Source organism: Myripristis murdjan, chromosome 3, assembly GCF_902150065.1.
Source record: "Myripristis murdjan chromosome 3, fMyrMur1.1, whole genome shotgun sequence".
NCBI lineage: Eukaryota > Metazoa > Chordata > Actinopteri > Holocentriformes > Holocentridae > Myripristis > Myripristis murdjan.
This window is the reverse complement of record NC_043982.1, coordinates 15,898,004-15,916,208: the sequence shown is the minus strand read 5'-3', so window position 1 is coordinate 15,916,208 and position 18,205 is coordinate 15,898,004. Positions and strand designations below refer to the sequence as shown.

Sequence of the window (18,205 nt, the reverse complement as noted above, 5' to 3'; positions counted from 1 at the left end):
TCCCATCCCTCTTCTCAGCATCACAGTCACAGTCAGAAATGAAAACAAGGGGCATGCAAAGAGAGTTGTAACTTTAAAACTTTGTTTCAGAAATTCATTGTAACTGTATGTACACTTTACAATAGCATAGCCTGTTGGCTAACAAAGATGTCTTAAAGCATTTTTTTAAATACATCTTCAGCACAAATAGTAATTCCTGCAAGTAAAATGGCTTACCGGATATTGGAGGGGAAAAAAAGAAAAAAGAAAATCATTAACACAATTGCTCTTTTCTGCAGAAAAAGTGCCATAATTAAAATTTAATTCAGGACTTTCCCACAAAGCAAGCTGTATTCTCTACATGCTAAGTTTAACAGTTCAGTGACATTGCGCTAAACTAAACATACACACATACTTGTAAGAAAAAAAAAGGAAAAAAAAAAACACTCCATCTGATGTAAAGTTAAATCTTCATTAATACATTTAAAAAGTAGATATGACATGCCTTTTGAAATCAAAAATACAAAAGATTTTCCTTACTTTAAGGATTTTTTTTTAACATGAAGCTGCATGTATTGTACAACACATTGTACAATAAACTGGTAATGCACATAAAAATGAGCTGGATCAAAAATATCAAATACCTCCCACCAATCCTTGCAAAAACAAGCCCTGACTGATATTTCACAATCACATCGAGTAGTAAGCCAACAGAGGACATGACCACACATGGGCTGCATAGGCCAACTCTCACACACACGTCAGTCTGTGTAGGTGAGGCTTGCATACTTTGAGATGGTATGGCAGTTAGGATGGTGAGAGGATGTGGGGGGGGGGAGGGGGGCTACCATGGTGGGACCTCTAGACATTTTTCCTCTTCCATGCACATTCTTCTGGCCTCCTCTTGAAAAACAGAGATTTTTAACCAAAGGAAGCTCCGATTCTCCTCTTCAATTTGTTTTAGGTGGCGAGGAGAGAACAATACAAGGAATTCAGGAAAGACACATAAGACCCAACCCCATGTATAATTTACATTCATAGTCTGGACATGTCTACTCAAAACATTATGTCTGAATAAACATCATTGTGCCCTGTAACAATTCAACTTGAATACAAACTAATTACAGCTTCTGGAGAGCTACTGCTTTCTGGTGTAAAAAGGCAAGACGAGGGCGCTGAACAGCTGCAAAACATCTGTTTATATCCGGCAGACTAGCAAGAAATTTGGGCAGGGCACAGCAGGATTCACCTGACAAATTCATTCATGGGGCACAACCTAAATGGAATCACAGTACAACTGCAATATATACTGCACACAGACCAAAATAACCTGGGTAATCCCCACATTTCAGTATCTGCTGAGTTTTGAGGCCTGATTGTCTCTTTCTATCTAAACACTGGGCGGGGTGTGAGAGTGGAAGAAACGACACAGCTAAAAGTCTACAGGAGAGGAATCATATGGCACCGTGCAGGTAACCCAGACAGACCCAAACACTCACATTTGCTAAAAGTTCAGATGCAACTGGATCCTAACTGAACGAGACCTGAAATAAAGTTCAACAATGAACACAGTGCCAAAAGGCAAAATGGTTAAAAAGAGAATACAGGAACTCTTCTGCTTCTCTTCAACTTTTTTTTTTTTTTTTAAGAATCCATTTCTTTAAAACAATTGTTTGAGTAGGTTTAGGCCCATGACAGAAAACAGAACAGTATAAATGACATGGTAGAATTCCAGTCTATGCCTCAGAGGCTTGTAGGGATACTAACACTAAATACACATGGTTGCCTATTCTTTTCACTATTGAATAAATTAGGTTGCACCAGCAGAGGAGTAAAATGTCAGTTTGGCATGGGCCTTCAGGCTGAAGCAGGGCAGAAACACATTCATATAGTTACCATTCGTAAATGCACCGCTTTAAACTGCATTATAAAGAAACAAGGCTTAAAAAGAAGAGTAAAAATATAAAACAAAAACAGACAGGTAGAGGGGCAGTCAGGATGTACACCACCGTAGTGTGGCTGACTGTTCAAACACTATGTTGCTGGTGCCAGATGTGGCTGGTACAGGGTCTGGCCTTAGATTTCTACCCCGGGCAGACTTCACAACACACTGGCAGAGATGTGCTACATTACTCATACTCCATTGCTACTGACATAGCCATCAAATTACACATTACATCTAAAAGAAACAGAGCTCTGATTTAGCCAGAACACTTGATTAGGAGTAAAGACAAATCTGATTACAAAAAAGACAAATACTACTATTAAAAAAGGTTAACTCTGACACATACAACTTTGAAAATGAATGCCCCCAAACCTTTAAATTGTCAAATTACAGTTACGCAGATTTTCATTCCTACAATTCTTAATTAAGAAGCCATATTCTGTCCACAGTGAAGCCACCATGTTTTTTTTTTTAAGTCCATGATATATTAAAGAAAAAAATAAAAATTTTTAAACAATTTTAAATCTGGAATAAATTCCATTGGTTTTGATTATGTGATGGACTGTTGCATCCCCCCATGTTCTCCTACTGAGAAAAAGGCTTAGAGTAAAACTTAGATGACCGCTTTTTAAAAGTCACATCTTACAAACAGAGGGAGAAACAATTTTGAAACACTGTGGGTTTAAAAATAATGAAACACCAGTTTTTACCAGAAAAAAAAAACAAAACAAAAAAAAAACAGCCCAACAATAGAAACTTGACTCAGCTACAGAGGAATGCATAATGATTTTAAAGGCTACAGATTATAAGTTTGACAATAACAAAATCGGTGTGTGCGTGTTTGTGTGTGGAAAATTCGGATGGGTGGGGTAAACACACACACACACATACACACACATACGGATTTTACAGGCCAGTCATTCCTGCTGAAATTGGTCTGTAGCCACCGAGTGTCATTATCAGTCAGTCTCAACAGCGTGAGCACCAGGGGTTGGTTTGGGTTTGGGAACTTGGTTGGAGATCCTCTTTACCAGGTGGTATGTTCATATCCACTCAGCCAGCACCAAGACCTCTTCATGTTAGCATGGAGACAAAATCCAGCTCCACGACTGGAGAGTCAGTCAAAAAGAGAAGTCTACCTGGGCTTGTCCTTAGTAAATGCAATTTCATCTATACATGTGGATATTTAGAAAATTTCCCCAGATCTTGCTTCAAAAACTTTTTTTTCCTCTTTTGAAGTTGTTTTAAAAGCAATGTGGGTTTAAAAAAAAAAAAAAAAAAAAGAGGGGAAAAAAGGCTAAAATTTTAACAGTAATGGCAATGTTGTAGTTCCGAAGAGGGGCTTTATACACGTTCATTGTTCTCAGTCTTTTTTTTTCCTGTTGTCCTGTTAAGAGTCTGTACTCAAGTTCAATCAGGGGGCAACAGGTCGTGCAGGCGGAACCGCTCTCGAACATGCGGACGTACATCCTCGTTCTGAAGAATCCAGCAGGCAGGAAAAGCAAACAGCCAGAGAAAGAGAGATTAGAGACCAAACCTGAACAATGTTGAAATGCAAAATGCTAAAATCATACTTAGGCAGTTAAAATGCACTGCAGTACTGACAATTAGAGCACGACACATGCAGGATTTTTGGAGAAGATACTAAAATTGGATGATATACCAACATTTTTGCTGATATACTCATCATATCACCAAACCTTAGTTGATACCAATACATACTATAAGTCGAAGTTAAAAACAAAACATACAAACAAAAACAAACAAAAAAAACCTCTGATAACAATATATTGGACTTTTTGAAATAGATGAATAGATGTAATAAAGGAGTCATAAAGATATGTGATAAGTAATAAAGATATTACTGCTCTACCTCTGCTGGACAAACTATTTAATGATGACGATTTTTTAATTAACTGAAGTGCTTTTTACTGTAACGCCTTTTGTCCCCCTAAAGGCCAGCACATACGCTGACACATCTGTGATCAGCCAATGATACTGGCCGGCCTATATATCTGTTAGGCACTCTTAAAACAACTAACAAGACACCTTACCTACATCATAAAGTTTCATCTGTATCAGACACAAAACAGGTCTTCATGGACTAAGACACCTTACCATCTCAACCAACTTCTCCAGGAAAGGGACCAGCTTCAGCAACTCATTGTCATTCTTGTCCATGAACCAACTCTCTATAGGAATCCCATTTGAAAGCTGCAGGGAAAGATAATCATCAGTTACGATGACATAACTGTGCACATATATGTATCCTAACCTTTTCTAGAACATTTGTTTCTAACGTTAAGTTTGATGGTAACTAGTATTACTTCTGCAGACAAAAAAATTTCAAACTTTCCAGTGTTGAAAAGGACCATGCCAGTGATCTTGAATATTTGGACCACTGACTACAATTTACCCATATTCTACATCCCAACAAAACATTTTCCAAATCATGCAGAGGTACTTAAGATTTCAGAACATATCATCAAAACCCTCGATTTTAAAATTCATATTTTCGGTTGAAACACCCACCTCATAATGTTCTGCTTCTGTGGCTAACAAGGTCATCGGCATTCATAAACCACAGAACTGATGACTGGCTGTGTAAAGCAAATGTTTCCCTGGGGACTATTTTCTAGTACAGGGAGCATTTCGTTCTGCCCAATTCCAAGTCATCAAAACACAACAGTGCTGCCGCTTTTAGGAGTACTAAAGTGGACGACTTTATTATAGTGATGGGATACTGGTGTGAAGAAAGTTTCATGTCTTTTATAGTTATTTTTTATATCATAGTGGAGGGAATGAAAACCAACGGGTGGATAAAAAGGAAGAAAAAAAAGATACTGGAGTTGTAAAATATGACTACTTGCTTTGGGAAAATGTGTGTTGTTAGGATAAACAAGTAACTATCACTGGTATGGTCCTTTAAGGTTTGGTTTAAGAGTTCACCTGATATGCAAAGGCTTGTGGTGAATTGTCAATGATGATGGTCTTTGACAGGTCTCTGCCTAAGATGTTGAGGTCCTTGATGTAATTTCCCTGGACGCAGACACAATGCTCACGGAACAACCTGTGTCTACAGTTACAGCAGAGAAAAAAAGAATGGAGGAGGGGGGAGAGGGGGGGGGGAAAAAATCACCAACCCACCAAGTCTAAGGAATCAATAATTCAACAAAACCACAACACTGACACGTAGCCAACAGCTCATTACTCATAATGGTACTCCACTCAACTTTTTAAGCTCCTCTTTCCCCATTCATGCAAGAGGTGTTTTTTGGGTCTGTTATGTAAATTATGACCTACTAATCAAGGCCACACCTTACCTCACTAGCTGTTTCTTAGGATCCAAGATGTTCAGCAGTTTGTCTGCATACACCTTTTTAGAAGCTGTGAAGAGGATGATCTGGGAGATGGATAGGAGGAGGAAACAACAGCACTGAAAAATTCTGATTTGGCACAGTTAAATGCAAAATGAAACCAACAGCAGCCAATTAATGTGTACCTCATAGATCTGAGACATGCGTTCCAGGAACTCTCTGAAAAATGGCCTCAGGCGGACATAGACCTGAGGACGACAGACAACTGGTAACCACGCATTTCTGATAGAGTATAAGCTGAAGTTTACAATCTTCATTGTGGGGTAAGGCACTGCAATAAATATCTGTAATATGTGCAATGCATTATGGATATGATTGTTATAAACTATGGATATAATGGTTATATTGATTATATTTGACCATAATTCATATTGTACAGCAAATCTGGAAATCTTTGGACAAGCCGTTATCAAATATTAGTTACATGCTATGGTGGGGGCTCCAGCTTTAACCACAACTGTCCACTTTACAAATACTATTTTGGCCCCCTCTAGTGGTAACACAAACAAACTGAAGACAGTCAATATGCCATTGAGGCAGCATTTACCTGGTAAATGACATCCTGAAAGAGGACAGGGAAGGTAAGTGCTGCATCATCCAGCTCATTTAAACTGCAGTGAACCAGCGTCTCATCCTGATGAAAAAGCATGGAGAAAATATTTAAAGTAAGAAACTCTAAACAATACAAGATCCTCTGTGTCAAGTCATCTTTCAAAATTATAGGATTTAGAGAAAAAAAAAAAACAAAACAAAACAAAAAACAAAACAAGCAAACCAAAAAAAAAAAAAAAAAAACTGACAAAATTCATGAAAATCATTTTCTTTGTTGTGAGACCAAAGTGTTTGTTGGTGTCTGTGTGAACTGACCAGGTCCAGGACCAGAGAGAACTCCGGCGTGCTGCGTGTCTTCAGAGGCAAAGCTGGCTTACGAGTGAGCTGCTCTTCTGTCAGTGGAGGTACATGCTTGATGAAGAAGTACCTGTGAATAACATGTGCATTTAGTAAATTAAAATATAAACTGAAGCTACATTAAGCTTAAAAAATAATAATAAAATTGTCATTCAAAAACACATCTGATATTCAGTTTAAGGCAAACTGACTATCTCACACAGATGGATATAGATGCTTATCAAACAAGTCTATTGCACTGAGCTTGAACCAGTAGAATGACAAAGCAAATGAGGATTTGTGAACCTGGTTTGCTTGCACCCTCACAGTAAATGCAGCAGTACAAAAATAAGCTCCAGTTTGCACAGACTTGAGATCAGCTAAAAGGATTTTCAAGGCAAAAGGTAAAGCAGAGTGCCCAAAACCATCTTAACTGTTTAGACGACTTTCAAGCATGGCCTTGAGGGTAGAGATTGAGCTGAAAACATTTAATTCAATACTGTATCCATCAGTGAATCTGCTTATAACATCAGAGTCCTTTTGAATCCCCCACCTTTTAACATATTTTGCTGGGGGAAAACAGGACAAAACAATTGTCAGAAAATACAACTTGAATGTGAATCTACATCGATAAATGCTTGTTCATCAAACTTGTGCACCCTGACATAGTCAACAGGAATGTCACACAAATTGCATTTTGCCATATTCATTTAATTTTGAAGTGTGCTAATGCCTCTGAATGCTTGTGTTGATCTGCGATGTTGGCAAACACAATGGGAAGTGGGGATACAAGTGTGTGACATCACCACCACCCAAGGAGTACGGCTGAACAGTAGCTAAACAATACTTGTTGCACTGTTGTAAATTCAATAGTGCTGAAACAAACGGTTAAATCAATTAGTCTGCTAACAGAAAATTGATAATCTTTGATGAACTATTACAATTTTGGTAACTGATGAACTGCTTGAATCCTCAAGTAAAAATACTGAACATTTGATGGTTACAGCCTTGTAAATAATTTTGCTTGCTTTTCTGCATTTTATATCAGCATACAATGAATACTTAAAAAAAAAAAATTATTTAATTTAAAATAATTTTTAAAACAACTAAAAATAAATGTTACTTTCAGCTGTAATATTATCCAACAATCAATAACAATTACTAGACCTTAATCTAATCCCTCTGTCAAGTAATACAGTACCGTACAGGGCTTTCACATTCAAATTAATGCAATCACAGGTGTGCATTTACAGGCAGTTAACAGTGGTAACTTGTTCAGCTGGAACAAAATACAATATCTGCATTTTATAACCAAAATGTTATAACTTACGGGTCAAAAACTTCCCAGTCTTCTTCATAGGTTGCCTCTGCTGGTCCTGTGGGGGGAGGGGCGTCCACATATGCCATATCTGGACTGGAGCCTGGAGCTTGCATCATGACAAACAAAGATTTATATGGAGTTAAACGAGATGGGGATTGAGAAAAAAATAGAGATGGAGATTCAAAATATCAAGATGAGCATGTAAAACATTTCTCTCTCATTTTATTACCAACCCAACTCACTGCACACTTCCAAACAATTCAGGACTCCATCTGCTATCTACCTGTGAGGGGTGGAAGGTCAGCATCAGCATCTATCTCCCCCTCCTCTGCTGTGGGGGGCACCTCGGGCATGTGGGCAGGTCGCAGAGGTGGAAGCTGGGATGCACTGGAGTAGAGGCTAGTGGTAGTACACAATTCCTGTGTGGATGTGGCTGTGCTGGTGGGCATCTCCTCGACCTGCTCCATGTCCAGCTGCTTGACTATCTCCTCTGCCTCCAATGCCTGGTCTGGAGAGTCTGAGCCAGAGGAGACTGGAGAAAAGAAACAAAATCAAAGAAACAACTGAGGTGCCTGATAACACAGCATTTTTCTTCATACAAGTGTAAGCAGCAAGGTACAGTTGTCCCTCGCTATAACGTGGTTCACCTTTCGCGGCCTCGCAATTTCGCGGATTTTTTTTTTGTGCAATTTTGCATGCTTTTTTTTTCTTTTCTTTTTTTTTTTTTTACAGCGCATTGTGTTGTGCGTCCTGATTGGCTAAGGGAGAGCCCACGCATTGTGTTCTGTTAAAGCCTGTCTGAGAAAAGTGTATAAAGTGTGTAGTGAGGGGTTTTATAGCCTTAAAACATCTATAATAATTGTAAAAAATAAAGCTGACTACTTCGCGGATTTCGCCTATAGCGGGTTATTTTTAGAACGTAACCCCCACGATAAACGAGGGACCATTGTACTTAAAAAAATGTATCCCATCTTCTCCCTTGAAGGGGGTATCTGTGGTGGTTTGTATGTATTTTCTATCATGTAACAGTTGCAATATTAAGAATGCATCTGCATACAGACAGACCAAACCAACACCACCATGGTGACTTAATGTGCCACATACTAGACACATACTACACCAATCCTTTCATGTCTAATCCAATTCAGATACCTGAATTTGGATATCTGCTGACACCGATGCAAGAACTCTTTTTTTCTTGGTTATTATTGTTTTTGTTTTTATTGTTTGTTTTGATGTTGAGCAAACAGTGTTAACTAAATTTGCAGCTGCTGCATTAGATGTATGCCACTTTTAATCAGAAGAACCTAACATTCTTCACACCTTTTGTAATATGTTCTATATAAAGGCAAATTAAAATTTCACATGGTCGCATTCATGCAAAAGCATGGGAATCAACTTCTCCAAATTTGAGAACACAGAATTTTTTGACATAATGCATTTAGCTGTTAGTGTGTTCCAAAAATGAGGTGGCCTACAGCTGATTTTTTTAAGCAGCAAGATGAGGACATAGAGCCAACAAGTGGTTCCGACTCAGAGCCCACTGATGATCGAAGTGCTGGCAGGGAGACGCTGACTGTCGGTATGTTCAGTCTGGACACGAAGCATAAATTCATATATGTGCAAGAGATCGGCTGTTCACATCAGAAGCATCTCTCCCTGTGTGCTGTGTTTCTCTCTCATGGTTCCTCTGTCTGTTTCTCCCCTCTCTCTCAGCTCTCTCTGTTTAGACACAACTGTCAAATATATTCAATATGCATGCAATTTAATGATTGAGTCTCCATGGTTCTCATGGCCGGATTGAGGTATAAGCACAATTTTAGTTCTTGTAGCTCTAGAAATTACGCTGTTTTGCTTCTGGCAGAAAACAATGTGGTTTCAGTGGAGATGGAAGTAACTGGAAGAGAGACGGAATTCATGCAAAATATTTTCTAATGTATTCTGTCATTCAGAAACAGCAGTATTACCATTTCTAATATAGCAGATGGGCAGATTCTGAAATTTCACCAAAATGTGGGACAAAATAAAGGGAAAGGAAACCTCAGGTTAGGGGTTAGGGTTGCTAAGCATGGGATTCATATTTGACCTTCTACAATGTATTTTCAGTTTGTTTTCTTCTAAAATTTACTCGCAAAACACTAGAATCCAAAAGTGTAAACTGGCGCTTCAGACAGCAACCGTCTGTGGCACTCAGTGCCACAGTGCCTCCGGTCTGAGCCGTACCTCAAAGGGAAGGGAAAAAAGTGTGACCAAATCATGTGCTCGTGCAACCAACTAAAAAAGATGGTAACAAGCAGTCATATTTTAGAACTCATTTTTCCTACCTTTTATTAAGCCACTGGTTTTCATTCATTCAACTACAATATAAAAATGAACCTTCAGAGACTTCAAACTTTCTTCAAACCAGTATTGTCACTGTAATAACACTGTCCCGATCAGTTTTCGGAAAAGCAGCAGCACCACTGTTGTGTTTTGATGACTTGAAATTTGGTGAAGTGAAACGGTCTCTCCATTGAAAAATAGTTCCCAGGGAAACATCTACATTACACAGCCAATTATCAGCTAGGTGATTTATAAAAGGCAATGGCTGTGTAACCCGCAGCAGGACATTATGATGTGTGTGTTTCAACCAAAAACTCAAATCTGAAAATCAAGAGATTTGATTATATATTGTGAAATCTATCGTACTCCTGCATGATTTGCAGAGTGATTTGTGGCCATGTAAGATGTGGGTAAACTGAAGTACATGGGACAAACATTCAAAATCATGAGTATGGTTGTTTAAACTGATGTTAAAATGGAATTTGGGGTTGCTTACAATAGAACGGTACATATTGTGGCTGGGCAACTGAGATTGTATTAAAATATGACTGACTGATAATGTCTCATCGATCAAATAATTAACAAAGAAAATCAGTCAACCAATGCAGGGTGTATTTACCATTTTTAGCTGGTGAGAAGAAGTTGAAGACAGGGGAGAAGATGGTCCCAAGAAGGGTGGTCCTAGGAGGGCTGCTGGGCACCTCAACAGCTGTCGTCTCCTCCAGGCTCCCATTGGGCTTCTCCTTACTCCTGTCATGATTGGTTGCCTCTGCATAGGAAAGTGAACAGTGTTCAACTTTGATAATAGTGGAAAATAATCTAGTAACTCTTATTTCTTATTGTGTCACTCACCTCCATTGACAGAGCCTCTTCTGCTGACCCTGGTGATCGTCCTGCGGGGGGTGTTGGTGCTTGGGGGTGTGGAGGTGATCAGGTTGTTGTCCACATCACAGTGGAGGCGTGTCTTCTTGGCTGGGTTCTCCGGTTGCACCTTAGGGAAACAAGACATCAAGGGTCAAAGCTAAAAAAACCAAAACAGGATGACACTGTGACATGCATCAGAGAGATACAAGCTAAGTGAACACAAACTTTACTTTTTCTGTACCATTTTTAACTATCAGAGCTGAGGGAGAAAAATTGTGATTAAAAAAAATTAGATAGTTAAAAGAGCAAAAAACTCTTAAGGAAAACTGTCCCTGACAATTCAGTGTCATCCTAAAATTCTGGAGCATTTTAATTATGTTTACAATAATCTTTAACCATACCTCAAAGAAAGATTGAGACTAGAGGATGTAAATTCACCAACAAAATCAACAAGCTACTGCTCCAAAGAAATGTATCCTCTTTGGTTCTTCTTAAACATGGGGAACTAGATTGTGGACATTGTGAATGAAATTGAGGGATCTGAATTGAAAATGGGAATTAAATTATAAAATTTAAATACAGATAGTGGCCATGTATGTGATGGCTGTTGCATTAATAGTACAACATTCCTTTTTATATAGGTAATTTTGCAATTAACAGATTGATTAACATATTTTAATGCCTTTTCTAAGTGTATAAGGACTAGACTAGGAATGGGCATTTTCAGTTGAAAAGGAATTAACTGATGGAGGTGAAGAATATAACAAGGCACTATTTCTCTTGCACGTCTTGTTCCTCTTGTATTTTGGCTGGTGGGAAACAAAAAGTTCCATCTCATCTTTCTCTGTGGCTCTACTCAGACTAGGCATCAACTTCTGTCTTCATTGAGCTGGCCACAAGAGGACAGCCAAGAGAGACCACCAGTCACACCTGACATTATCATGCAGCACAAATATGGTTTCAGTGACAGCATGTGATGGGATTTGTGATCAGCTTCGTAATTACTTAATTCTCTTGTTTTGATTCCTCTGTACCTTCAACTCTGACAGCCTCCCTTGCCTTGCTTGTCCTCACTTCTATATTCCATGCTTGCTTGCCCAACCACGCTATTTGGATTCCACAACAAAGACACCATCATCTAACCACTAAAACAATTTTCTTTCAAATTTGAATTTCTCACCAACGGTCCCCTCTATCAAGCATTTATTCCCTCTCCACAAATAGGCATGCATTTCTGTTGTCAGAACATATCAGGACGCGTAGGGTTCACAGGGTTCCTGCTGGAAAGGACATTCAGTCTGTTTGTTAGAATTAGCCTAGCTCTGTTCCAAGATGTTAGTTTCATTGGCTTTTTAGCAATATAGAGCTCTTGCATTTGTTATGGTCCCTTTCACCAACAAATTGACTTGGCACAAAGTGTCACAAAGTGACTGACATTTTTGTTGGTGGCTAAAGTTGCTAAGTTACTGTGGGGTTATCTGCAATAGCACTCTCAGCTGGTAGTGATCAGTTGGCTGATTTAAAATCCCTCCACCTAAAGAAACCAGCTAACATGGTGGTAATTTCACACTGAATAATGGAATGGAAATGGAATGGTGATTCCCTCTATCAGGCTTTAAAAAAAAAAAAAAAAGAGCTGGAAAAGAAAGCATCATAACAACTTTAAAACACAACCCAATGCCCTCAGTACAAACACCATCTTCTGCTGTTAGTTACAGAGCAGCTCCATTGAAGCAGCTGGGAGTACCTTGCTCAAGGACACCTCAGTAGTGCTTACCTAGGGAAGGGATAGTACTTATTTAGTGTAGTTTCTAATCCAAATTTTCCTAATTTAACCAGCGACTACTGCCAACCTTCTGCTCACAAGCTCACAACTACAATCAAGTGGGTGAGCTTTGCTGGTGACAGAGTAGGAAGAAAAGAACAAAAAAAAAAAAAAAAAAACTGGATAGTCATTTAACAGGGCCTGCAAACCTCAAATGAACGATCTCAGACAGTGTAAAAAGCCTGTAATCAAACTAAATTGCTCTGACACATTGGCAAAATCTTTTCGTTCATTCACCAATTTCAGCACAGACATCTTCATTATGCTCTGGTTTTGCTTCATTAAGCTCCTGATGTGAACCATGCAGAGTAATGGCAGGGGACAGAATTAGACAGGGAGGCTGGAAATATGTGATGTGTGAAACTTCTGCACCAAATATAATTGGGATATGTTCCATAAGCTAGGTTTAGATGAACTGATCTCAAGTATTGACTATTCTAATACTTTGTGAAACCTACTTTCTCCAGCAATATTTGGCTAATTTGGCACATCTGCCCTAAAATTGTCTGATCAAATTCCTGTGTTAGCTGCAGCCAGTAAATGGAGCTAAGGCATTTGTGTGCTTGTCCAGTGTTACATCCTAAATTCAGTCTAGCGACGAGTTTTACAGTAGCAGCAGCTGAGAGGCATTTGTGAGAAATTGCCAACAAGTACACGTTCTGATAAAACTGTGTCACTGAATGTGTTACAAAGGACTGCAAGCAGAGACAATATTTATTGAGTAAAAACAATAACAAAAAGCCACCGCGTCTTTAAAAAGAGGAAAATCTTCTTTCAGCTGAGTTAGACTTTTCCACTAGTTACTACCTTCTGTCCCTGCACACCCACTCTGAGCCAGTGGCTAAAATTAGAACGAAGCCTGAGTTCTCACACAAGCTGCAGCATTCCACCAGACATTTCTAGGGAAACATGACACTCAGTACTGACAAACACTGGATTTACATTTGAGACCTGGAGAACATAGTGGCATATACAGTTTTAAGAAGAAGATGTGGCTCACCAAGGTAAAGCTTAGATAAATTTGCTTGACTAGGCTGGGGGAGCATTTCCTCAGCTGTCATACTTCTCATCCAAACCTACAGTCGTTGTAAGTGGCAAAACACTGAATTCTACCTGAGGTCCATTCAAAAGCAGAGTACAGTGAGGTGATCACACAGGTAAGTTACCTTAACAGCATTTCCTCTGATGAACTTCTTGATGGTGGAAAGCAAGCCCCTCCCACCACTAGTAGGAGTGTCCTCTTCTACCTCTGAATGCCTCCGCTTGGTCCGGGATGGGCGGGTTGCCAGACTGGGGTTTGGCTGCTGAGACGCCTTACGCATTCTCAGCCTCATTGTTTTTAGCAGTCACATGTAAGGCTGTTGTAAAACATCAGGTGTAGGGGGAGGTAGGGAGCAACAGAAAGGGAAGAAAATGTTGAATTGTGAGCAAAAACTGAATAAATAATTTGGTGTAGGCCTGGGCAAAAAAAAACAATTTATTTTTTAATCCATATGAATATAATGTTCAATAAAATATCAATACACACTCAGTGGCCACTTTATTAGGTACACCTTTACAATCTAATACACTCCAATTCAAATGTTCTACCAGAAAGTTTACTTTTATGATGCCTATAATGCTCAGATTTTCTTTTTGACACAGTAACAGAGGCGTTAATTCATTCATTCAGCTCATAGTTAGTGGTGCTGTTGTACTGGACTGCATTTTATTGAGAGCGTTTCTCTTATTCTGCCCCCCTTATGTATATAAATAGGGAGGACAAAAAATTAGAAACATGTCTCGATATAATGTAGTCAACTACAAGAGCTCTGAAAACTACAACCTCAATAATAAACAAAGAATTAAACTGACACATTCTCCACGATGTCAACACAAACTCAACATTATAAACTTTCTTAAGAGGTAGAATCTATTGCAGAGCTGTTGCACTGAACTGTACAGGTGGTCCTAAAAAAGTGGCCACTGAGTGTAGTTCAACATAATTATCATCTGTGCTTGGGCGCACAAATACCCAATCATGTGGCAGGAATAGACAGCAGGCACAAAAATGGCAGGCAAACGAGGAGACACGCAGCACTCACAAACTGCATCCTGTATTGTTTTGGTTGGCTTAAAGGAGGTTAGCATTATGAGCCTTGTGAATTCATTCAGAGGCCAAAAGTAACCTTAAATGTGACAATATATCTGACACATATGAAAACAATTAGTGACAGAATGATATGACAGATTTTATTGTGATGACATTCATGGTTGTATTGTCCATGCCTACTGTATCCAAATTATTATAACTGTTTTTTAAAAATATTAGATGTATATATTACATGAAAGCACCAGTAGTCTTCCTGTAATATCGGAAGAGGTATTCGGTCAAAATATTGTGATATTTGATTTAGTCCATATGGCTCAGCCCTAATTCGGTGTCATTAATTAATGACACCGAATATTAATTATCAGAGCAATACAGGTATATGTATATCCAAAGCAGACAAACAGGTTATTCTAAAGTCTTCAACTGGATTAAAATGGAGAACATGGTGAGGTGTATATGTGGTGGGGTAACACTAGCGCACACATTACTGCCAACATCTGGTTGCATTCAGGATCCCATTTCACTTACATCACAGTGAATCATGGCAGCCACAGCTGGCTTCAGTCTCATCTGTACACTGAAAAGAGTCTACCCAACATCTTACTCTACACATTCAGTGAAATACTACTTGCAGTTACGTGCCAGATCAGAAGTGAATTTTCGACAGTATACAAAATCTGAAAACTGATGAGAACGTTAGGATTTTGATTTAAGTGGTTAAACTGATTTTGAATCAACTGGAATGAAACATAATAAAGAGAAATACTGTAAACCCATTATCCTGTAGCAGTAGAGGACTTCACTGGTCACTGCTGCCCCAGTATACGCATAGAGAAAACTAAAAACTCTTCACAGTAAGCACAAATCTTCAGTCAAGCATGTCAGTTCCTTGAGCTTACGTAACAATAACTGGAGGAATGTGTTTGGACATATCCAGGACCTGTCAGGACCCACAAACACGGCTGTACCCTCTACATCCACATTTCATGTACATCCCATTCACATCTGTTTTATGTTTCCACTGGGATGTACCCATGACCACACTGGAGGTATGCATGCTCATGGTCAATCAGACACATACAAAAACTTTAAGGCGGCATCTCAACAGTCTGGCTGCATGATAGTACAAATGTAACAGACACGCAGAAGCACAGGGACAAGACTCAAACTGGGGCTTGTTCAATAGTTGAGTAGTGGGGAGAGGCAGCTAAACATCAAAATGCCACTGAAGCACATTAATCGTTTAACAGTGCGAGTGAGTGAATTCACCTGGAAGCATGATTTCAATACGATCACAACAAGCTATAGACTGTCATTTGGACAAAAACGAGTGACACCTTCAAAACAGGAAATTTTAATACACGTTTCCAGTTTACAATGTAACGTGATGTCAACTTGGTTAGTTAGCGATGTAGCAAACAGTGCCAATTCAAATCCATCACCGTCTTTAAAAAAAAAAAAAAAAAAAAAAAATCAGTACGTTCATAAATGCAAGAACACAAAACAAATACATTTACGACACACCTCGCAAACGCTGTCATGATAGCGATAATATCAGTACTGAAGAATAACGGTATCAATGTTTCTTTGCAGTCAGCAGCAGCCGAGGATCATGCACATAGCTGGGTACGAACAAGTGAGCGGGAAATAAGAACATGCATGCCACTATGACTACCGTGCAAGCTAGCAAACGTTAGCCGTGGCAACACACTTGAGTCAAACATGTAGATTCAGGCCCCCTCGGTAGCTTGAAAAATGTGTGAATTTTACTCCTTCGCTACCGTTAACTTACTTGGTTTTATATAATCCCTGCAGCACGGGAATTATAATTAATCAAACGTAGCCAGCTGACACATCAAAAATCCAGCCGTGTCCAGGCTACGTTACCGTTTGTAAAAGTTGTAACGTTAGCCAAGTTACTGCCTCGACGTGACTTATATTATTAAGCAACTTAAAAGAAGACTAACATACAGAGAGCTGAGTAATTATCAACTAATATCAAATTACCAGCTAACATAACGCGACTGAAAAAACTAACGTTACTACTCGCTTGTGTGTTAAGACTTTGGATAATCCCTCCACTTTCTCGTCACGTTTGCTACCTCTATGTTTGTTGGTAAAAGTTAGCTAAAGCTGGCATTTAAGACGCCTGAGCGCCCAGGCAAGACACAGCCAAGTTAGCAAGTGTCTGCTGTCTATCAGCGTTTAAAGACAAACCTACTGTTACACGACCTAACGTTAGCTGCTTTACCTTAGTTAGCAAAATAACAGCACCAGCAAACGAAACTAGCGTTAACTGGCTAAACTGCACGTAACAGTTTGACTCTGCAAATTGTTTCGGATCACTGACCAAGTTAATGTTAAACTAACGTTACTGTCTGAACGTCAGGCTGGCGTCAGTTTTAGTGTAGTTAGCATGCTGTTCATTGACGCTGTTAATCTAGCATACTTATCTCGCTACCAGCCACGAGTGATAGGATTTCTTATGATGGCTTGTCCATTTTGACGTGTTTAGCTAACTAGCCACTGGGATATACTATATTTGATGGAAAACAACAGCTAACGCTAGCTAGCTAACCTAGCAAAGTTGGAAAGTTAAGGAATGCCACTGGACGCCGTTAGCCGCAGCGCTAGCTAAAAACACTCGATGCCAGCTGGCAACTAATAGTTCAAACAGGACATGAATTGTTACAGTGGGAACTGTGGTCAGATATTTACCAGACCTCTATTCTGGCACGTATGTTTCCGTGTCACATGGCATATCGACAAGTAAAATTTGGCTAAGCTTGAATATTCCAGGAATTAGCCAGGTCCATCTTAGGCCGTGATGTTTTAGCCACCGTAGCTAACTAGCCTAGCACACTTAGCGCTAACCCGTAGCAAGCTTCCCTGCAAAAAACAGCTCCGGGCTAACAGATGTGCATAGGCAAGAAAGGAAAATATTTATTCTGTCGTTAGCTAACATTACATCGACCGCACACTGAAGATGTCTATTTGCACGAATAGCGTTAACGTTACTTGGCCACTTACTTTACAGTGATCCGCGATGTCTGAAGGTAACGATTCAAGAGCGACTGACCACCACAACATAAGCGGCGGCTGTTTTCGTGATCCGATTCGACTTGTGCTGTGTAGCTGCTCAAGGGCCGTCTCCAGAATGACACTCCGTTGTGTTACCAGGCGCCATTTCCCGCCTCTGCTCACCCTGTCCGAGGCAGATACCCGTATGGGACACAGACACACCCCCTTACCTCGCAGCAACACCAGCCAGCCAGCCTGCAGCACGCAAGGCGGTCGCTCGGCTGCTCCCTCAACCAGGGCACTGAGGTAACTTCGTGCCGAAATACCCCCAAACTCATTACTCATGTCATAAATGACCAAATCTAAAGCTGTAGCGGAGACAAAATATAATGGCGACTGAGACGAACCGAGGCTCCGGTGTGCGGAATATACACTACAGATCTATTTTATCACTTTGAAAAAAACAAATACGAACCAAAAAACTCAATAACCTATTATTCCATAAAGCACATTCCGCACTATTAGGAAGAAAGAAGAACGGATGAACAAAATGTCATTATTATATCGTTAT

At 39.5% G+C, this 18,205-nt stretch overlaps 1 protein-coding gene across 1 annotated transcript; it reads right to left on the bottom strand.

Moving 5' to 3' along the window:
- Nucleotides 1-60: 60 nt before the first annotated feature.
- On the bottom strand, nucleotides 61-17,827 carry ctdspl2b (CTD (carboxy-terminal domain, RNA polymerase II, polypeptide A) small phosphatase like 2b). The gene is made up of 13 exons (XM_030081721.1): nucleotides 17,644-17,827; nucleotides 13,688-13,879; nucleotides 10,685-10,823; nucleotides 10,452-10,601; nucleotides 7,794-8,042; nucleotides 7,520-7,616; nucleotides 6,169-6,280; nucleotides 5,849-5,935; nucleotides 5,427-5,489; nucleotides 5,248-5,327; nucleotides 4,874-5,000; nucleotides 4,043-4,138; nucleotides 61-3,400 (listed from the first exon to the last, which is right to left on the bottom strand). The coding sequence occupies exons 2-13, from the start codon at nucleotides 13,853-13,855 to the stop codon at nucleotides 3,335-3,337; spliced, it is 1,434 nt and encodes a 477-aa protein (XP_029937581.1). The 5' UTR covers nucleotides 13,856-13,879; nucleotides 17,644-17,827; the 3' UTR covers nucleotides 61-3,334.
- Nucleotides 17,828-18,205: the final 378 nt, after the last annotated feature.